Source organism: Ornithodoros turicata, chromosome 6 (genome assembly GCF_037126465.1).
Source record: "Ornithodoros turicata isolate Travis chromosome 6, ASM3712646v1, whole genome shotgun sequence".
In the NCBI taxonomy this organism is placed as follows: domain Eukaryota; kingdom Metazoa; phylum Arthropoda; class Arachnida; order Ixodida; family Argasidae; genus Ornithodoros; species Ornithodoros turicata.
Genome location: NC_088206.1, coordinates 57486095 through 57509656, shown reverse-complemented (window position 1 = coordinate 57509656; position 23562 = coordinate 57486095). Strand labels below are relative to the sequence as shown.

Genomic DNA, 23562 nt, shown 5'->3' with positions numbered 1-23562 from the left:
TCATATTTTACACTTATCGCCATCTATAACGACATCGCCACCATTTTCGGCCATCTAGCGAGCGCCATTCCGGTAATTGAATTAAATTGGCATCAGTTCTGAATGTGTGTATCGTGAAGCTTTCAGGCCTGGTGCAATACACGTAAAAGGCATATGGCGTAGCGGTACCATCCCCGACCGGGTTCGACTCCCACTGCAGGTGCGTTTTCATCGATCACCGTTGGGAAAGATAAGTATATTTAAAGAAATTGGAATAATTAAATAGTTTATTTTACTAAAGAACAAGCTTTCGGACGGGGTCCGTCCTTCTTCAGGTGCGATACATTGAAAGGTGTTCTTTGTCCCATTTCTCTTATGCACATTAGTATAAATATCTCTACCAAGTGTTCAATGTATCGCACCTGGGGAAGGACGAACTCCGTCCGAAAGCTTGTTCTTTAGTAAAATATATTATCTAAATGTTTCAATCTCTTTAAATACTTATCTTATTCACTGGCGAGGGCTAGACTTTTTCCATTTTTGCCTGTTAGTTATCACCGTTGGAAGTGTACACTGTGCCTGTCTCAGACCTCGAGTTGAAAAGAAGAAGAAGAAACGTAGCTTTCCCCTCACGGTGAAGGTGACACCTACAACCGTAATGAGAGACGTTGCAGACTTTCCGCCCATAGGCCCTTTGATGCGCGGAAGTGATTCCAGCGAGCGGAAGCGGTGCCATTGCCCTTGAACGATCATCCTTCCTCTCTGTCTTTGGTGCGGTTCCTGTACGTTCCCATTTTTAGCCAGAGGAAAGGAATCGATCTAGCGAAGCGTGTAGGCTTCTACTCACTCTCTCTGCTACATCATTTGCCATGTGTCCGCATATACGTACTTTTATATAGATATATATTGTCAGGGCACTCATGCACAGAGTCGACTGATGTGTAACAGAAAAAGAACAAGCTCTACTAATTTCTCTCCCTGTTGTTACGCCATACGTGGTTGGATAGTGAGGGTGTGCCTGTTATTCGTACTCTTTATAGTTTGCGCATTTCGCGAGAGTAGCGGTAGCGGGTGCTGGCAAGATGACAGAAGATAAACGCTATTGATAAAAGAGCAGAGCACGAAAGCAAGAAGGGTAAAATATGGCACAGCGTTATAAGCACCGAAAATGAAAATAAAGTGCGTCCACTTCACTTTCGAAGGAGTTAAGGCAGATATCTTATCTCAGGTAGTAATGCATTCCAAGCATAGACCTGTTTCTGCGCAGGCGGCGCAAGCGAGTAGCAACGTTAGCGTCCCAAAATATGCAACGCGCGGGAGTTTAGCAGACGACGCGGCACTTTCAAATACGTGGTCTAGAGTTGTTCGCACTTGGCAAGAGGCACCGCTTTTTCCGTGCGTTTCCTACAGGTTTTGTAGCCTACCTTAGCGCCATACCGCATGGAAACACCATACAGAACCTGCTGATGAAGCTAGTTACTGTTCAGGTTCAGGCTCGCCAAGTCCCTTATAAAACTGTTCTATCCGTGGCCGCTTGGGCAAGAAATGGCGCTGCGCAAACTTCGCTGCAACAGCCCTATACCAGCCAAAATGATGAAGTGAAAAGAGACCGTTGTTAGTGCAAGAAGTTGAAATGTGCTTATGTTATTCCCTAGATAATAGGTCGTACAACGATATCTTTTACTTTTGTTGTTGACTTCTAACAAACCTAGTTCGCATCTCTTCCCCTTTGACGGTTCGCCCTTTCCTTGTTGACCTCCCGCAGTCCATCTACATCCATATATCTCTCTCCATTTGTCAACGCAATCCAACTGTCCAGCGCCAGTCGCGGGCTGCATACAAAACAGCTGGCTCACGGCGAATCAATTTATAACCCCGTTCTCAGATCAGTACTACTACTACTACTGTCCCAATGCGCCGAACATCGTGTTTTTCACCATAGGAGCAGTCCCAGACGGCGTAGCATTCTTTATTTTTATCGCTCCTGACGCGGGAAGGATCGAAAACTATAAATGTTGCGAAAGGACAGTTGAAAGTTTCATTTCGAAGCCCCTGCTTTAACGTGTCGCGGCCGCATTCAATAATAGTTTTCCTCCTCGATTTCCGCCCTCGTGCTTTTCTTGGTTGTATGAGTACGTGTTATTGCTTTGTATGAAGACAAATAACTCCGTTTTTGTGTGATGCTGCATTGCATGTAGGCGACGCAGCAGGCTCATGTAGGCGTCGCAACAGTATCATAATTCTTTATCTGCTTTGACGATCCCGCCTGACAGCTATATGATAATCTCCGAGAAGATGTTTTCGACTGCGTGGAACATGCAATCCATGAATGTATGCGTCGTATCATAGCTTACTGGCACGTGATACTCTGGAGCGCTGAAGTCGACCCAGTACGCAGATAAGTCCTCACTGTGTTCCGCTCACCCTATTTATCTACGTTTTTGCGCTGTATATGGCGTCAGTTGTTGCGCGGTTATACCTCGGTGAGTTGAAGCTATTTTAAACCAGCGTGTTTAAAGACACAAGTACCGAAATTAACAGTAGACTAGTTTTGGTTTTGTATGTAATGTTCTCTGTAGATACGTTTTATTTTTTTAGTTTTTCTCTTTATATTCCTCCTATGTTGCATGTGTACGCACATGTATGACTTATTGCACTGCTGAAACTGCAACATGATGGGTATCTTGTACCTCGTCATGCTCTGCAGACTGTCGCTCCAGAGTTCCAGTGTGTGCTGTGAATAAACAAAATAATAATAAAATATAACATGATCATCCTTGATGATGGTGGTGATGATGATGGTGATGGTTAGTGTTTTTATAGTGCAGCAGCGACGCAGGCTATAATGCTCCAAAACGTTGTTGAAATTGTCATCAGTTGTAAATGGAGTGATAAGGTTAAAACCAGTACGTGACATAAATTAACCCAAGTATTTCGTTGTCTTAAAATGGTTTCCTTTCGTTCACATCCGCATGACATGTAAGTTAAATTTCTGTATATACAAAACATGATTACGACGACATAGGAGAGATGAATATACAGGGTCTTTCACTTAAGCGTGTCCCCTAATTATTAAAAAAAATGTACTTGAGATAAAAATTAGAAACCTTCTGCGTCATACTTGTGAAGGTTTTTGCCGCCCAAACCGGTTGTTTCCATCAGTGTACCTCATTAATTTGTCTAATAAGCTTAATTGAACTAAAAAAATTCCCAAGGAAAGGTAACATTTTTTTTGCGCTAATTAGAAAGCCCATGGCCACAACACCCCATCTCAGTCACAATTACAGGATCTTTCACGATCTTTCCACAAAAATTCGACACCCGAAAACTTGCCATCTCTGCAAGCACGTTTTCGGATTTCATCAGTGGCGGCGCTATCGGCAAGGCCCGAAGGCACTCCCACTGCGCATGAAAACAGCCTGAGAAAAACTGAAAAAAAAAAAAAAGGGGGGGAGGGCGGGGACCGGCCCAATCACGCATTTTGTCTTCGCAAGCTTATCTGTTCGCAGCCATCAGTTACCGATAATCACCGACATCGGGTGTTCTGTGCTGTTTCCTGTATTGCCCTTTCCTCCTCCCCATACTTTAGGCGGGGCAACTTGAACGAGAAACCTTGATGAGCGACGGTTTTTCGGGCACTTTTTACGTGTTTTCGGGTGTCAAAGTTTTGTGGAAAGATCGGGAAAGATCCTGTTATGAATTGAATTGAATTGAATTTTATTTCACACATGGTGTGAGAAACTATGGCAAAAAAACCAAGTGATTTGACAAATTTCTTGTAACTGAAATGGGGTGTTGTGGCCATGTTGTGTTCAGTTAAGCTAATTAAACAAATTAATGAGGTACACTGATGGAGACCACCTGTTTGGGCGGCAGAAACCTTCACAAGTACGACGCAGAAGGTTTCTAATTTTTATCTCAAGTACATTTTTTTTTAAATAATTAGGGATCACTCTTAAGTGAAGCACCCTGTATGTGTTGAAGCAAACCATCCGCACAAGTCGGTTGTTTTGTTTATTCCGTGTTAGCGCCGCGAAGCAACTGTGGCTATGAGCGGCGTACAGACGTGGACAGATAGAGAACAGCAGGAAGGAGTGGGAAGACAGGGGAGTTAGTATGCGTCGTGGCCCGACTTCAGGGGGAACTTTGCCGACATTCGTCTGGAACGTCTTCGGTAAACCCAGGGAGACCTCAGACAGCACAGTCGGTGGTAGGATTCGAACCCACCACCTCCCAGTCTTCAGTACGACCTTGGCTACCACGAACGAGCGGGACACGTTAACCCGCTCGGCCATGCCGCTGGTCAAGTCGGTTGTATAGTCCTTCATCTGTGTGATCTGCATCAGTACAACTGCTGAATACCGTTTTTATTTTATTTCGTTTAGTAATTGTATTTCATTTCATATACTGCACAAAAATAAATAAATAAAAAGCTACAGGATACTGGGAAAAAAGTTGCACTGTGTAGCTTGACGTGCTTGTCAACTGTCCTTGAGCACCATTTCGAGGCTTCGCAACTGATGACCGAATTGATTGTAGCGGATATTTCATTAAACTTCCTTTCACGTATCAGTTTACATACGGGGTCTCTAGGATACGCAGCAAAAACTGATTTGCGCCGTTACTATATTCCCTATACGGCTTCTCGTAATCTAATCAGGAAAGGGTGAGCGCTAAGTGGAACGTAATCTTTGCCAGTACGGTGTCAAGGAAGAATTAATAACCGACGGAGACTCAAGCTCGCAAATCAAGTTACACCCCCTGGATCGAAAAACCTGGAAAAGAGCGTATGCAAATGCATATTGGAAAGGCAGATTCACGGCATGCTGCATGAAACGCAAATAACTTTCCTCCTCCTCCTCCTCCAATACCTCCCGCGTACCCTTATTCTTCGTTGTTGCCTTTATTCCTTCTACGACTTTTCTTATCCGTCTCTCATCAAACGACAAAGTCTCCAAAGGTCCCAAGAAAGTGGACGCCTGAGTTGGGGGATGCTTTATAAGATTTCGTCTCGATAATAAGCGAGCCTCTTGGTTTGCTCTTCTTCTTTTTCAAGTCGGTGAAAGTAATCTATTTAGGCAGCATCCGAGAAGGGCCTTTGCATCAAGTAAACATGAGTTGGAGTCCTCTAGCGCGGGTTGTTTTCTTCGAAAAAGCTGGGTGCTTGTGAATTATTTTAGAGTAGCCAGACTTTAATCACTTCGTCAATTCTTTAAAGCGGCTTCTTCTTTTTTTTCTCTTTGAAGTAGAAAAATAATTCCGTCAGTTTTTGTATATATATTTATTGTCTCTAAGGATATGCGGGCGTCTCTAACTTTATGTTTACTCTCCGTGGCAACATGTAGCTGCTCCAGGTTATCTGTTATCATGCTCCTTATAAGTTAGCTGCGCGAGGGGATGGGAGAGAGATAGAGAGAGAAGGATGAACGGGGCTCATTGTCAAGCTTAACGTGATTTTAAAAACCTTAATGCATATTGACGGCCGTACCGCTAGTACCCCCTTAACAGCTTTAATTTCGCAACGACAGATTAATGGCGGTTCGCATGGCAGCCGCGCCTTTAATTATCGTTTACTGAAAAGCCGTTGTTATCTATGGTGTGTGTAGCCAACGGCGTGACTTTCCACTGACGAAGTTGTTCCATTCCTTTTCCGATAAGGTGAATCTCGATATCGCAACGACGGCAAGGTGACTCTGCCGCATAAGGAGACTTCCTGCGGCAGAGTACGCTTTACAGGGTATGCTTATTCTTTCTGGTGCATTCAGCGGCGGTGAGCTCCCAGCGTTACATGCTTCAGCGTATCACGAAGGCAGACAGCTCGGCAATAGCACCACCACCACCACCACCACCACCACCACCACCAACAACAACAACAACAACTCCACTTTCCCTAGGCTTAGTTTAGGCTTGGGAGTCTCTGATTGGCGGGCTGAAACCTCACCTGCATTTTGTTCAGAAAGGCACAGCCAACTTCACCGAGGTCTGGAGCAGGAAGATGCTTTTCCAGTGCCTAAAGCGTGAGCCTGTTTTGCTTTAAAGTTGAAAGTGCAGAGAACTGTTTGCCTCGCTTGTCATAATTCCCAATTATTATTATTAATTTATTTTTGTTGCGTCAGGGCTGGGTCTTGTAAGTCTGCAGTGCTTTTGAATCGACGATATTGATCGTGATGCGTGCACGTAAGTGCGTGTTTGCAGGGGGCATAGTCGGGTAGTTACGTGAATGAAAGATAAAGTGGGCGGAAGCGGCCGCGTTGCCCTCGTACGAAGGGACTTGTGTCAGCAAAGTAATGTTGATTTTTCGATACTAAAAATACGTACTGTGTAAAGAAAATAACATTCGTGCAGTTCAGGTGCTAATGACATCAAATGCCTCGCTTCACCCCTCCCATGTAGATTACAGTCATGCCTGTACGCTCGATGTGAAATTGCGATGCAGCCGTTTCTTTTGCAATGGGGCAGCGTACCGTCACCACGGCGGTGAATCGCCCATCTCATTTTCATCTTCATCTAACATTTATGTGTGTGTGTGTCTCGTCCCGTATATTATTCTCTTTCCCGCTTGCAACATGTTTGTTTACATTCCGCGAGAAACAGCTACATTCTCAGCTCCGTGAACGAACCCAGATATAATAGAGACACGATGCTACACGAGGTACCCTTGTAGGAGAACCAAAACAAACACCACCCGTCGAAACATGCTTCCAACACCACAACACTCAGCGTGCAGCAGAAATGCTTTCGCACACCCGCACTGCCCAACTACCGCGCCGTCGTCCAGACCCGTACCACGTGTCTCTCAAGCGGTTCACTGCGCATGATTCGACGCGTGCGCTGTGACCGGGGCTCGCGCTGGTCGCGCGCGCGCTGCTCTGGCGCAGTTGAAAACGACGCGCGATACCGGCCCGAATGTACCCGCGGGACCACACTAGTGGTCGGCCGGTGTTGCTTCAGCCTTGTTCCACAGCAGCCACATCGCATACTCGACGCTAACCCCCATGGACGACAGGATGGGGCTGTTTCCACCCTAGGTTTGCCGGCTCTGCAGGCCACGTACCTTCAGCTTCCGCACTTTTGTTTCGACGACTTTTCGGATTATTACAACTCCTCTACGTGACCGTACTTTTGTGTGAAGCTCGCTGCGAACTGTTTCCTTCGGTTATTCCTTACGGCTTTCGTAGGAACAGTGTCCAAACACTGTCTGCAGACGTTCTGTTTCGTGGTGGCGCGTCAAGGCTGTTGGATACGTTGGTCGGCTAAAAGTATCGAGCTCCTTTCTCCAGCTGTGCGAAGATTTCTCGGTGCAAAGCGTGGCTTTTGGTATCGAGGAACGTTGTTTTAAGTTGATGTCAGTGTGCCAACGCTTCCTACGTGGTATACTCTGTTTCCGGTAAACCATCTTCCGTTCGGATTACACCGTCTGCGAACCACAGCGCTCGTATTGGCCGGAGTCGCCGAAAAGGGTCGACTCGTACGTCATACAGACCCGTGTTCGGCTGTTGCCCAGTATTTTTTTTCGGCGTACTCTTTCGACGAAGTGTTCCCAGTGTTGTGCGTGATTGTGCATCTTCGACGTCGTCAACTTGCGTGAGTGGCACGGATGTCAGCTGTGAATTGTCGCCAGCAACAATCGTAGCTTATTTTTGACGCGACGTATTTTTTTTGCTGGAACTCGACAATCCGACATCTGCCGCCGGTGACAGATAAATAGCTGAATCTAGCAGATACACTGCAAGAAGGAAGGCCTCAGATTGAGACCGTTTAGTCTGGCGGTTGGCGAAAAAAAAAAGAAATAGAATCGAGCCCAAATAGATAACGATTTGTGGTACTGATCCTGCCACGGATCGTCCTACTGTGACGGTAGCTGACGAGAGATAAGGTACGAGAATATCGTAGCACTCGGTAAGATTAGCCGCTCTTCGGCGTGTTGGTGGCAAATCCTTGTCTTAGCTTGCCGCTGAGTCGTAGATAGACGCAACTTCGGTGAGGGTGTTCGCACGTTAGGTTTAGATAAAGCGTGTCGTAGCGATAATATATTTAGATAAGGAGATATTGTGTGCGTAGCTGATTAGTTCCTTGGAAGTCGATAGAAAATTTGAAAAAAAAAAAAGGTGTATATTTTTAACTGGTCGGATCTGCGGTCGTCGTGAAGTGGGTACTGACTAATTTCACCAACTTGGAGAAAGATTAACGGCGAAGAAAATGGTGCTCGGTCCAGGTGGTTCGGCAGCGGCGAACCCCGTGGCGAACGGCGCGATAGGGGAAGAAGAAACGCCGCAATTGCTCAAGCAAAAGATAGAGGATGGTGCCGCAGAGGTAAGCTAATCAAAATGTGCTCAATCTGTTCTGGTACAGCTGTTGTTTCATTGTTTTCTGTGAGGGCGAATTCTGTTTCGGTTTCTGGTTGTGGTGCGCAGGCGGATGGATGTACGAAGAAAAATATGCACTATGGTAGTTCCACAAATGTTGATTCGTCTACCCCATGGAACTTAAAGCGGGGCGCTAACAAAATAACGTGAAGAGATGAAATAGAGGAAGCAGTAAAGAAAGATAGATTTTTTACAGCCAACGAAGGCCCGTGATTTGGGGGGTGGGGGTGTTCCACTTCTTGACTGAGGTCCCTCAGCTCTCGAACTTGGTGTCCTCCTCACTGTCCCGGAAATACTTGACTAGACCGCGTAATGCATAGCCGACATTGACCTTCTCTGTGTGCACTTACCCTTATAATAGACGTAGTTATACTCGACGCATTCTGCGTGTGACTCAGTTCGTTGAGAGACGAATTACGAATTCATCAGTTTCTCCTATTGACTCGTTGCCAGACGAAACCGTTGAAAAGTTTGATTACTTATAGTGTCATATAGATTGGAATCGCTATATAGCCTCTGTTATGAATCGATATGGTTGCTGGTCTCAGTTATCACAGTTGCTATCTGTGTTTCGTTCCGGTTTGGGAACTAGTCGAACGTATACTGTCGCTGACGCTGTGCGAGATAGCACCTTTAGTAGCACGTGCAATTTGTGAAAACATCATTATGAAGATAATAGAGATGGAAGAGATATAAGAGACGGAAACACTGTATAGGAAAGACACGTAAGTGTTACGGCAGCATGCTGACACTATACCATAGAGTGTGTTTGTAGTAGATCGTTGATAGCGTGGCTGTATAATAATGAGGCTGTACTGATAATGTACTGTATCTTCCGTACCCATTCAGAGAATGATACTCTGAGTCATGCACTTTGTCATTGGTTCCGGTAGGTACGGTGAGTTCACGGTGTCGTTATCGTAAACGATTTTCTTATAACACGTTTTTTCTTCAAAAAAGCAATTTTTAACACAAACGGTTTTCATATAATGAAGCTGTATCTCGGCCTGGTTGTGGCAGGAAAATATGGAGATGTTAGCCTGAATACACGTTGTGCCGGTTACTCCAGACGCTTCTATTGATGATGTGCCCCTACTTGTCTAGAACGGTGAACGTTCCGCGAGAGTCTTGAAGAAGGAGGTGAAACTGTGGAGTTTGTAGACTGCTGGCCAGTCTCTGAGCCAATCTTCCTTTTTGTTGAGAAAGCCATTTTTATGTCTGTCTAAGGCACTCCGAAATGATTGATTGAAAAATAAAAAAATATCGAGATGGGAGTCCCGGCAAAGTCGGGACAAGCTACTCCAGGACACGTGATTAAAAAAAGAAAGTAGGACGGTGTTGATGTTGAAAAAAATAATAATAAAAGCGAGAAATTGAAATCACCATACGACACATTCGTCTACTCCCATAACAGACTCCCGGAACAAAACCCCACCACTTTCGCCAGCCCTGCGTGAACGAAACAAGTGGAAAACAGGAAAACAAAAAACTGGAAAAACAGACTCCAAGGTGACCAAGCGGCATAACAGAGAACAAGCAGGGTCCAACTAATGGCTGAGTCCAGTTAATGACACAATCCTTCAAACGACCTCCTGAATACTTCGCAACATCCTGCGAAGCGCTCGCACTTGTGCAATATGTGCACCGTGTCTTCTGGCGCTAAACATAGGGTCTTGTTTAGGCAGCTCTTACAATGGCGGTGTAAAAACGTTTGGGCAGAGGGAACATTTAGCCGGAAACGGTGAAGGTAGTGACACTACCTGGCGTCCGCTAAGGTATGGGATATGTGAGATGGTTACCTGTTCCGTCGAGTAGTGACATCGGCCCCCTCGCGTTCGACCACTCTTTTTATCATGCAGTATGGTACAGCACCTGCGGAAGTTTGTGGATATGAAGATTAGATTAGAAGTAGAAAAAGAAAAAGGAGAGAAAAAGAAAACGTAGGTCGCACTGATTGATGCGACCAGCTGTTCCATGACGCTTGATATGTCAAAGCATTGAGTGATTTAAAATATTACTTCAGCACGTACGTCCTTGAGGTAGTTCGCCAGGGCGCACAGCACAGGTTGTTGCTGCTGCTTTGACCAGCTCCCCAGTACCAGGATATGGAGAGTTGTAGCCAGGCATGCACCGCGCTGCTGCAGTTTAAATGTAAATGGAAACAAATTTATACACGCCGTTGGATTATACTTCCCTGGTGAGAAAAGAGAAGATCCTCCAGGGATAAAGTTTCGTTATCGTTGTTTGTGCGCCCCAGGGCAAGAGGGTTTCTGCTGGTGCTACATACTGTCGTCTGCATCGGAAGCCGTTCAGAGGTAGGAAATGTCCGGTGGCGCGCCATGTTAGTGGGTCGGTATTAGTGCGATACAGCTGCTGGCACTTCTTCATTGACATTACCCACAGAAAAAGTCCTAGCCAGAGATTAGATTCGATCTTGCCGCTTTAAGAAAAAGTGACATCACTTCCAGTACGCAACACGCATAGGTATGTCATTGTCTTATTCCGGTCTTCAGCAGCAACAGTGAAATGATGGACGATGATGTCCTAGGGCGTTTCCTCTTTTAGGCTGCGGGGCCCTGCCCCTATGCATGTGGGTTGATATGATTTGATGAGTTAGCGTAACACGCACGCGAACGCAATAGTGCAGAGGAGTTCGTCCAGTAGACCTGTGTCTGTTAGAGAACAGAGCACGTCAATATTGCATTACTCGAATGGAATATCAACACCGCGTTTTGACAGTACTTCCTGCTTCAGATTCACCCTGTAGATATTTCCTTTGTGCTTCTACCAGTCCAGTCCAGAAACAGGCGTTCTTTAACTGCATCTTTGTCATCGCAAGGACCTAACATGCCATCAACGCGTCCTCTCCCGGAACAGTGATGCGTCGCGCGTTCATATCCGCTAACATCTATTTTTAGAACGAACAACACGCAGCCTCGTATCCCGCCTAGTTGAGTCCGTAAGAGCAACATTCCTTCTTTGTCCTCTTGCGGGACCGTCTTTGTAAATATCGCATGTACTGATACATTGGGATGGGATTGTGCCACGTGTTTGCATGCATACTTCTGTGTGCGCAGTTAAAGCGGATACAAGTCGGGGAATTTGCATGCGGGGGGCTTCGTTTAGGGAGGAGGACATTAATGAAGCGCGGGCGGTCGCCGTGTAGTCCCGCAATTATACTTTGAGCAGCTTTGCAGGTAAGGGGATGGAATGAGTAAATAATTAGTGAGGCGCTGGATGGGAAAACGTGACCCCGACTAGGAGAAGCCAACTTAAGCTCATTTATTCAAGCTCGAGCTAACGAGGCTTGAAAGATTATGGCTTCTGAGTACCTTTGCCTAATTGTGCGCACTGTGGGGGTGGAAGAAATTGCACTTTTTGACTGTGAAAAAAAGGAAAGAAAAAAGAGCATCACCTCGCGCAGGTCCCATGCAGTTGCACGGAGGAAAAAGGGACCTAAATATAACACTGAACGTAACACTTTGGTGGTAATTGGGAAAAGATGGGAAGATTTTCATTGTTGCAGCGAAATATTGATCTCTGTTTCATGTCTCGCGAAATTAACGATTGAGAGTGCATGCAAATACCGAAATTTTGCTTTTCTTGAAATGGCTTATATCCGTTTTGAGCACCAACATTTTGACAGATATTTAGATGCATTATGCATCCAACTCGGGCGTTTATTAGCTTTTTTTCTCTCTTCTTCTTCTTCTCAGCGCAACACTCGCACACGGACCTCGCTAGAATCATGCAAATTGGATGTATCGTCCCTCTTCAACGACGCGACGCGTACCAAAAAGATCGTATTTCTGACAGTAAATTATCCGTTTGGAAAGCAACACTTTCGTTATTGTCCAGCGGGGTTTCATCTCCATTCAGATATTAATCCGCGTAATATTAAATTGCTGAGCATTGTTTTCTTTCCACTGCAAAATTATTCCTCACTTGAAGCACCCTAAAAAAAGCTGTTGCTGAGTTGTCAATGTAATGCCATTTTAAATACGAAACGATAGTATAGCATAATAGTTACACAACCGAACCGTATGCATGTACAGCATATGTACGGATACATGGTCAGCGACTTCGCATGAAACAGCAGTTACTCTCCCGTATACCTTCTCTGGTGGTGTTTTCGGGCTTACGCAAACAGCCTCGAAACTTGTCAGATACTTAATATCTGGTGTGAAAGAGGCATTCCTTGGATTCGAAATTAGAATACAGAATGTCCTATGCGATTCGGACACACAATTATTCGCTTCGGTATTCGAGGAATCCGAATAATAATGATAATAAACTTTATTCCATGCTGGTTTCACACATTGAAAAGAAAACAGGATGGCCTATGCCTTTTGGCGTGTGGACCCTCCTTGCTAGATGGCAGGCAGTCACTAACACCAGTATTTATGCACTTACATAGCTTTGAAGAAAGATGATGAAAAAAAAAAAAAAGAAACTGAACAAGTAAGGAATAAAAAAGGACCCATTACAGCAGTATTTTGCAAAAGAACGATACAATTAGTGCAAATACACAGTCACAACAATACAATGCAAGATGAAAATGCAACGTACATGTGTTATTAATGCCACGCCAGTACTCATCAACCTTTCAGAAACAACTATTTCTGATTAGTTTCCTCGCGCCACGTTTTGTTTTTTTTCGGTAAGCACGTCCCTAGGTACCGCATTAAAATTGTATGGTACGTAGTACGATCTTTGATATCATATCAATATTCGCGAATACCCAGAAATTTTCTTGTGGGAAAGAGCGAAGGGAAATAAAGGAAAGAAAATCAGAGAATACTGCGGGGAGGTAATAGAACGAGTCGAGTCGGGAGGAGTGACGTAAAATCCGACATACGAGGCACAGAAAATGGTACGGGCGAAATGCGTCGCCCCCTTATTACAGCCTACCATATACTGCACGGCATTCCGCAGCGTGCGTTGCGGCGGTCGTCATTCGGACTATATGTACGAAGAACCAGATGGCCACGGTGTGGGAGCGCTGCCTTTTTTCGCGACTCGTCTAGTATTTATAAATAGAAGCGCTGAAATGACGGTGGAAAAGCATCGATCCGGTAGTCGTGGGGTATGAGCGAGACGGTCACGTCCTTGCCCCGCATGAACAACGGCACGCTGACTTTAGGGCTGGTTGCTGTTTGGCGAAAGTCGCTGAGAGCTTCCTGCCCCTACTACCGGTGGCTCGGAAGAAGACCGCCGAGGGAGAATAAACAAAGGAACGAAAATAGTGTACGTGTTGCCGTGTTTGGATGACGCCCTTTGCATGGAGCACGGAATTGTTGGCATTGGTGAGAACTTGGAACTGGTCGGCTGTTGAGAAAAGCAAACGAGGAACGCCTGAGTGGGATAGGGGTTACCTAAACATATGTGTTTCTGTTCTTAGTATTCCTTCTTGGTTCTGTCCCTTGAATCTAAAGGAAGTACCAATGCTCCGAGGATTGCCTTCCCTTCCCGTGCTGTCTCTCTCTCTCTCTTCCTTTGATCTGTCTCTCTCTCTCTCTCTGATCCCTCTCTCTCCTTTGGTGAATTTGTTAGTTTCTTTCTAGCTTGTTTTATTTAGTTGGTTTTGGTTACTTTATTTTCTGCTTATATTCTTGCGGAATAGCAAGTCGACACAACTGGCTGACCTTTCCGCTTTTCGCCCCTTTCTTTTTGTCTTCTAATAATTATATATTCTCCCTCTTCCCGTGCTCTCCGTTTCCTAACGTGCTGCTTTGATGCAGCTTGTCTGCCTATGATACCTTTTGTGTCCTCTTTTGTTTATTGTTCATGTTACATATTTCATACGAATCCCAGTTCAAGTCCCACTTATTGAGTTCTTGATTTATTTTGTCATGCTAAAACGTGTAAATTTACAACATCAATATGCAGTTGCGTACATGTACTACGGACCATGGTTGCCAGGTCAAAATCCTGGAAAGTCGCCAACAACAACAACAACACAGATGAATGGATGATGATGATAGTGGGGGATGTTTCCCTGCGTTGAGTGCAGGACCCTACCACATTCCAAAAAGGTTCACATGAAAGGATGACGAGGGAAGGAAATCCGCCAGGAAAGTCGCCAAGCTCGATGAGAAACTAGCCAAAAGTAGTCGATTCTCCTTGTATGTAGCCAATTCTGTAGCCACTGGTGTGCTGAGCTCCTCGAAGGTACTTGTACCATGAATGCGTAACTGTCATTTCGACTAGAGCACATGCGATGTACAGTGACGAATTAGCAAGAAAACCTTCGGGTCGAGTTCGTGAGGAAGATGCCATTTTCAGAAAGAATGCATGACCAGGGTCGTGCGTACGAAGCCTTGAGCTCCCACTCTAAACATAAAACACACAACGAACGTACAGGGCCTAGCGGCCACTGTGTAACCAGACGACAAAGCTCATGATAATTCGCATGATGTTAATTCACTCTCTATTTGTGCAAGGATTTTACCCACCCGGGTGTTCTTCAACGAGTACTGAAACCCGAGGACACCAAGAGAAATCAGTTTCGATGACATCACACTGAGTGAGAGAGTGCCGGTCATCGAGGGAGAGAGAAATGAACGTATCGTACTGCGGCATTTGATAGGGTGCCACGATGAAGACCATCCCGATTTTGAGTACAGAGGAGTCTCAAACGTAGCACCAAGAAGTATCCGCAAAGTAGCCAGATAATAGCCAAGTTGCCGTTTCCCAAGTCAGGAAGTAGCCAATTCAGTGCAAAGAATAGCCAAATCCTGCATGTACGCATGCCGAAGCCAAACACTTGAGAGGCTGCGGGAGCCGTGTAGGTTAACCGGCTTAACGGCTGCTTTATTGCATTCCGTGACCGGCCCTTCTCTCTCCCGGCAGCACGTTTGGCTGGTCGCTAGCCGTATTATAGGGCGTCTCCGGGACACGCGCTGCCACGCTGTCTGGATAAGCGGGTGCGAGCTTGCGCAGCCTCGCCTGGGTTCGGGATAACTGAGTCAAATTACCTATGGGGTCGTCCGGAATTTCGCTAATATTCCGCACCTGGATACGGACACCGAATCCCGGATAACTAATGGAATTGAGGACCTTTCTGACACCTTTTTGCTCGGATATCGAGCTTTCCGGTTAACAGAGCTCCGTGTAAGCGGGACATGACTAAAAGAGTAAGACCTAAAAGAGTAAGACCTCCTAAAAGAGTAAGACGAACAGATGCTGTCTGAAGATCAAACGGTGGTGGTGGTGGTGATGATGATGGTGAAAGGGCTCGCCGTTGCCGGCCTCACAGATGTGGGCAACGTCACGACTGACGCCCTGGGGAATGTGCGGTCCGGGCCGACTTCTAAGGGAACTGTGTCGACATATGTCTGAAAGCGTCTGAGGAAAACCCCCATACAGCACAGCTGGCATCGGGATTCGAACCCGGGTACCTCCCAGTCTCGACGTGACATGGCCAGCACGCTAAACACTGAGCCACGCGAGCTATGCTGAAGATCAAACAATCGCCACGCGCCATATCAGAGAGTTTTACAATTAAAAAATGGGTAGGAAGCAAGCGAGCTGGTGAAGATGACGCATAATGTAAAAACCCCGAGACTAGGGAACACGAAGGGTCAGACACAACACGAAGTCTCAAACACAGCTGAAAATTTTACTTCACAAAACAAGAAATATACAAACAGAAGGGAAAGGAACACCAGTTGAGAACACAATAGAAAGTCATTTCGGGGGAACGAGCAGTCTGTTCAAGGCCGGACCGAGGATTACGGAAGGTTTAGTTACACTCCCCTGGCTTCCCGCCAATGGACAACCGACATTCTCCCCCCGTCTATGCTGAGAAGAGTTGATTCAACGCTCGCTTTCCGCACGCCACGAAACACCTCTCGTCAAGATGCTGCATTAATTCATTTGATGCGACTCCATGTGGCCCTTACAACTCAGTGGCGTTACAGCTTGAGACAAGTTGACTCGCACAGCTGCTGTTCGCTGCGGTGCTCTAGAGGACCTAGAACACATTCTTCTTCATTGCCAACACTACCAACCTTCCCGAACCGCACTCTCCGGGTCTCTTGATCAGCTGGACGCCCCCCCCCCCCCCCCCCCCCCCCCATCTCAAAATTGCTTTGGTCTTGGCCAGATCCAGCGCTACCCTCAAGCTCTTTTGACGTTTTTTGGACAGCATAGGACTTCGATCGTTATTGGGAAGGGCCTTATTATTTCATTTCCCGCATCCCCACCAGCAATGGGGTAGAGTATCGCCCCTGGAGATGAAATCTCCCATTCATCGTCTGCAAATAAAGTTATTGTTGTTTAGTTTTAGTGCAACGTACCCTATCATTTTCCGTACGCTACGATAAGACGCTATGCGTTCTAGGTCGGAGCAAAAACACTCTTGATGTTTAAAAATTTCCAAACAACGTCATCAAAATAAAAAATATATACGTGTATATCATAAAACATTTCTTATGTTACTTTGTACCTTCACTATGTTTTGTATTTCGGTCTGAACTATGTCGTGTGTTCGTGTCGTCCCTCTGTGTGCCCAGGCTTAGACGTTTACATTATGGAGTTCATCCATCAGCTACCAGCTCCCGTGGCACAGTGGTTAGGGTGGCCGCTTTCCACGCCGAGACTGGGAGGTGACACGGGTTCGAATCCTGTCAGCGGCTGTGCTGTCTGAGGTTTTCTCGGGTTTTTCCGAAGACTTTCCAGACGAATGCCGGCGCAGTTCCCCTGAAGTCGGCCTAGGACGCATACTAACCCCTCTGTCCCCCACTCCTTCCTGCTGTCCTCTCTCCATCTGTCCACGTCTGTACGCCGCTCATAGCCACAGTTGCTTCGCGACGCTAATACGGAATTTAAAAAAAATCATCCATCAGCTAACCTGCATCGACGCCATTTTGTCAACTTAACACATGGTTTAACTAATGAAACATTGGAGGCGATGAAGTAGCCGGAATCCTGTGAGATGCTCTCGCAAAAGCTTCTAGTGTACGCACGCGCGTAAACCGACCTTGCGTACAGTACTACTACTCATGTGCAGCGCTATCTTTTAACGTTCGCAAAGCGATAGCGTGCGATTCGCTGAAGCTACCCACTGAACTGGAAAACACCAGGACACTGATGTAGCGTAGGCTTTTAGCCGTGATAGAGCGCATTTGTTGCGCGATTAAAATTCGTTAATTAAACTGCACTGTAGCGTCGAAAAACGAACGGCTCTAATGGCCATTACGGGTTAGAAGGTTCAGCGTATGTGCGAAAGAATTCGTGCAATTTGTTGCGCCTGTAATTCGGTCGTTGATCTCTGTTAGGAATGCCGGATGGCGTGCCGACCCGGAGGATTGAGATTTGAGTTTAGTAACTGACCTGGGAGTAGCTTTTCCCTGAACTTGGCTTGTACTAAAAGTCGTACTAAACGATGTCGGTAACTGTGCATTCACACGAACGACATCCTCACGGAAGATTCTAGTGGAAGAAAAAGCAAAAACACTGCTTACAGAGACGAAGGTCCGTCCCGTGTTATGTGAGCATTCACACGGTGCAGAATATCGGAAGTGTCGTAGTGCGCACTTAGGAGGCGACACTTCGCAGACGACACCGTCAGCGTCCTTCTTGTCGTCTGCTGCAGAATATATTGCAGGATATTCCCCACGGTTTAGCAGTGTACATGAATACTGGACGTTGAGCGCTCGCGCTGAGAAAGCTATGACGTTTTTCGCGTCTTCCGCTTCTGCAGGGAATGTCGCTCGTGTGAATACACGGTAAAGTTATCGTATCATGACTCCTGCTTTTTATTTTGTCTATTCGCGTGTTCGCTAAAGATGACATACTTGTAATGTCTAGAACCTTACTAGAGGATCTATAATTCTCCCAAATTTTGAGGCAACAGACGATAGACAAAACTTGACGCGTCATCCCGTCAAAATGTGGTCATCCCGACTAAATCTAAGGTTGTGGTGGTGGTGGTCGTGGTAGTGCTAAAAGAGCTCGCCGTTGTCGGCCTCACAGGGGTGGGCAACGTCAAACGCCCTGGGGGAACGTGCGTCCTGGGCCGACTTCTAAGAGTACTGTGCCGACATGTGTCTGACAGCGTCTGAGGAAAAATCAGGAAAACCCCCAGACAGCGCAGCCGGTATCAGGATTCGAACCCGGGTACCTCCAAGTCACGACGTGACATGGCCGGCGCGCTAACCGAGACCGAACCAATTGAATTGATAGCAATTGAATTAAATTGTTTTTGCACTTTCCTGTTGAGTCTTCCCTACGCGGTTCGGGCGACTAAGTACTCTCGCGTTTCGTAGGATTAACCTGCATTCGAACATCTTGGCACTCGCTCTGGCGCTTTGTTGGTTGTCTGAACTGGTGGAACAGAGAATGGGCTTACTATGACTATAAGTAAGTGAGGTACCGTATATACCTGAGCAGCACAACATCTTGGCGCAATATTAGCTGGATAATGGCAATACTGGTCTAGTATTGTTCCGTGAATGACTTGCACTTGGTCATTTCACTCCATTCTCATATCTCTCACCTAATATTACACACGTAATGTAGTAGGGTACTGCTTCCCAGCGGTGCAACACCCCATGTCATAGTCATCATTTACATGGTGTTGTTGGTCCAATAGTGGTCCAGTATTTCCGATATCCAGCCAATATTCAGCCAATATATTGTGATGCTTGGCAGGCTCAGAGCTCGGCCTCATCATTCAATCGCTGCCGTTTTGCTTGCTCTGCTTCGGAATTCTTGGTTTTCAATTGCAGTGCATCCCAGCAGGTGTGGATATTCGCAACCCCAAAGGACCCTTTTCAGCAGCATTATACTCTATTATAGCAGCCCAAGATCTGACCGTCTATTCGCTGAGGGAGCCAGGGGAGGGCATATTGTTTGCTGGCTTCTCCTGCGTGCGATAGAACAGTGCAGTGAAAGCACGCTTTACAGGAGACCTACACGGATACGAACTTTGATGGAAAGTAGCTATTCTGAGGTGGAACCCACAAAACGACACACGCGGCACGAACCTTAAGGTGCTTAGGACCATGAAATACGTGACTTCAGTCCCTACGCGTAGAATGCATTCTGTTTTAAAAGCTGCAAGGTAATAGTCCAGATCCCGTCGTCAAGTAAGGGCGACCTGCCGTGTTGAGTCGTTATTACTGATTGTGCAGGTGACTTGCTTCTGCGATATGATAGCCCTGGCGCGTTTCTCCCGCTTCCTACGCGCGCCATTCAGCAGAATGTTAAGTATGTAAAAGATAAGCGTCATTGGATTCAATGATGGAAATAGATTAGCAGCGTCTCTGTGTTAGAAACCACGCTAACATGGCACTTATATGCCTCTCGTATATACATTCGTCTTTTTCTCTTCTTTTTTCGAGCCTGTTAATAGTGCTGTTTAGAGCGAATAAATTAGTGGATATATCAGTCCTGTGGAAATACATGGAATAGAAAAGCTTCTGCATGCATAGAGACATACAATAATGCAAAAGATGTGACCCCCAGGCTCCGAGACTTCCTTTGTAACCAGATCATGGTAGGAGCACGGTGGCTTTGTACATGACGCCATGAGTGATGACGTCACACATTCGCTGCTGTCACTGGTGGCTTGTCACACTACAGTTGGTGAGAAGGCTTCTAACGACATTGTAACCCAACGCTTTAGTTTTCATGTACAAATCATGACGATAGAAAATCTGCTTTGTGTTCGCTGATCGTTCCCTTTAGTGCGAACGTTTTTCTGAAGTGTACGTTCTGTGGACGTGGCTGACTTGAATGTGTTTCTTATCATGCACTTTAAGAAGCGAGAAGCTCACACAACTCGCGTGGCTGATCAACCATTTGGTTGAAAGATTACCTGCAGCGCCCAGGCTGAACTAGAACAACTTGTTGTTCCAGAAGTAATAGGATGCGACCCCGGGAGTCTTCCTTAGAGCGAAACAAATACCAGAATCGAGAAATCCCTCGTCGCCTGTCTTTTCCTTTTCTACCCCCGTGTTTCTTCGTCGTGTTTTCGTTTTTTTAACTCTGCGACCTGTGCGAGGAGACTTTATGTACCGAGGGTATTTATACGATTCTTTCACGCGGGATCGATCACTTTGGCGATAATGGCTTTCTTTGTCCATTCAAGGGGGCCTCGTTCTCCACATCGCTGCCGTTTGTGAATGGGCGAAGTGAAGGGAGAGGATCGTGTCCAGTAATTTTGCTCGAGATGAAGATTTCGAAGGCCTAGAGTATTTGCGCCTCTTTCGCAGGAGGTGACGGGAGCGAGAACAGCTTAGAGTGTTGGTGACTGCACTCGTGCGCAGCCGATGCCATTTGCTTCTTCAGCTTTCATGTTGCACGTTAAGAAATGTCAGTACTTCTTCGAAACGTACGTAACTGCTAGATTTATTTAACTGGGGTGAAATTTGTAGAGCGTATTCCTGCCTCGGTAGTAGCATACTAATGAAACGCTTGATCGTCATAAAGAGCAGAACGACACTAGACGATATTGCGGAACTGGAACAGGTCGCACTAAAATGTTATTTTACCAATCTTGAACTTACAATATCTTCGCCAGAATATTGCGGACGTGCTGCGTAGAATTCGTTAATGAGCTTTGCGTCATTTTATGATATTCTATTTTGTGCAACCGAGCCGTCCATATCATAAACCACGGATCGTTTAGAGCAGATTCGTGCTTCAAAAAAATGTCAGTTTGTTTTTCTCGCTGCTGTGTTGATGTTTGTTTTGCTAGACGCACGCAGACAGAGATAGATAGAGATTGGAGGATGATGATGATAATGTGAAGGGCCACTCACCGTCGCTTCACTTCCCCATTGCTTTTGTGAAAGCCTGGGGAGAGAGGTGACTGTGAAGTTGTGCTCTGTTAAATAAAAATATGATAGGATAACTGAACTCCTAACAGGTTGAAAACCGTTCGGTGCCAGAAATTTCCTCTGTTAGTAACAGAACCGTGAACAGGGTGGACTCTTGTCGGCCGAATATCGCTTCCAGCGATTCCTTCATAAAACCAGAATGGCAGCCAGTTTTCGTTCCGACTCTTTGCGGCTTCGCGAAGCTCTTCACGCTTCATCTCGCCAGTCGTTTCTGTGATGACCGTCTCATCACGCCGTCCGCTTTCGCTCTCAGCTGTTCCAAAAAGGGGCTTCTGAACTTCTCCGCACAAAGTACTGCTATACCACACGCACCATTGGAGACCCCTATATTGCACGGCTCGTCCCGAGCATTTCGCATCATCAAGCGGCCAATTTACGTTTTATGCGCCGAAGAAAGAATGCGGCTGTGCATCCAGACCCAGTAACGTAATAAAATGTCAGATCCTGAGCCTTGCTCCGAAAAACGGAAGTGAAATGGGGGAGGAGACCGGCAGAACCTATGCAGTTCCAGCCACTGGTTACCACAACGTTAACTTTATTGCATGCTACAGCGCTGTTGTATTTCTGTTTGTTTTTCTGAGGGGTGTGCAGATGTGCAAATATTAACTTCGCATCTAAGGAAGGGATGAGGATTAAATTTGCAAAGACAGAAGTTAAAATATACGTGATTGACTATAGGTGAGAGAAGTGTCCCCATGCGCAGTTAGGACCTCGTTCGAGTACGAAATAGTCTCAGCCTTTTGAAAGACACGATACTGCAGCGAAACGTTCAAAACGAACTCGTTTTAAGAACATCAGAAAATAATTTTCGATCGCATACAAGTTACAGGCAAAATCTTTATTAATGATAAAAATTCATTCATTTAAAAAATTTGTATTTTACATATTATTGCACGATTAATTTTTATTGTACTTTATTATCAAAATTAGAGTCCCTTTTCGAAAGAATTTAGATACAGGCAAATATTTTTTTTTTCTAAATCTAATCAATTAACGTACCCTAATTATTGTTTTCGATTAATCACTTCACAGCTCTGCACACGGCTCATTTGGCCGCCCCTCTTTCTGCTCCTTCACTCACACGCAATACTTCCGATGCCACCCGCTGTGTGCCTGTTGTGTAGTGAGGCATACGTTCCTCGTATCTCATTGTACGTGTATTCGGAGTCTGGTCCTATAAGCGGACGGTCATCGCTCTTTCCCTTTCTCCTCCCATTAGCGACGTCACTACAGCTTTCAAGTCACGTACGCACAATGACACCCACGACATCTATTGAATTCTGCCACCACGTTCGGGAAGGATATAAAGAGAGTCAGGGTTCACCGTTAGTCGACAGTATTACCTCGAGATGGGAATTGCAGGCCAGCTTCGAGGTGTTGGGCACGGCTACAGAGCGTAATGCGGCGCGGACTGCAGGGACGATAAATAGGGAGGATGGATGGTCGGGACGTTCACCGCCGGTTAATGTTGTTGGCGGGACAGCGTAAATGGTTACTCTACATCATCCGGGATGTAAGTGTCTTACATGGGAAGAGCCTGGTCTTTGTTGTTGCTCGTTTACGTGGCTATTCGCTGCTCGTGGAAGCAGTGTTGTGTCCTCGTCCTCGCATAGAACGTTGCTGGGGAGCCCTTCTCTTCTGCGCGAGCTGAGCTGTGCGGTTTGGTTATTGCCTTTTATTTTGGACGTAAGTGAGATTATGCAACATAACGGTAAGGTTCACTCTACGCTTTAGGTCTGAAAAAATATTCATTCGGCGTCCACTCTAAACACTGTTCTCCACCGCGTGACGTAATTCTTCGGTTGGCTCCGTTCTTACTTGAAAGAGTGGTCTCTAAGGGTAAAGGTGGGAGACAAACTCAGTTCTGCCACTTTGTTGACCAGGGGAGTCCCGCAGGGCTCCTGTTTAGGCCCTTTATTATTTAATATTTACGTGAACGATATGAGAAGGGCGGTGACTGAGTCTCTCATGTTCCAATACGCAGACGATACTTTATAATCTCTATCCATTCCTCTTATCAGGAAGCCTCTGATAATTTACAACGTGATTCATGTTCCGTTATGGATTGGATGCATGATAATTCTTTTATTGTAAACGCCAACCAATCAAACCTTATTTGTTTTTATAACCCCTTGAAGCGACTTGTTTGTAACCACTCTTTTTATCTTCATGTTTCCGACTGTCATGATTGTGCTTGTATGCCAGTTGGTTATGTTACTTCATTTAAGTACTTAGGTATTACCTTTGATAATCTGCCCCTAGGTATAATTGATAAGATCTGCCCCTTGTTATGTCATATATCATAAAAAGCTTCTCCGCGACTTTACTAACTCGAACATTAAAGTAATATGCAAGCGAGCTACTGTATA

The 23562-nt window shown here is 45.8% G+C and overlaps 1 protein-coding gene across 10 annotated transcripts in view; it reads left to right on the top strand.

The window, feature by feature from the left end:
- Positions 1-23562, top strand: part of LOC135396793 (synaptosomal-associated protein 25-like) — a 292543-nt gene that overhangs the window by 158624 nt on the left and 110357 nt on the right. For 2 of the 10 annotated variants that reach the window (XM_064627972.1, XM_064627967.1), the window contains exon 1: positions 6880-8292. The exons of 3 other annotated variants lie outside the window; for them this stretch is intronic. In XM_064627972.1, coding sequence (XP_064484042.1) covers positions 8179-8292 — 114 coding nt within the window. In that variant the 5' untranslated portion in view covers positions 6880-8178. Of the gene's footprint in view, positions 1-6872; positions 8293-23562 lie in introns of those variants that run through there. 5 more of the 10 variants (XM_064627974.1, XM_064627966.1, XM_064627973.1 and 2 more) reach the window with 5 other exon arrangements.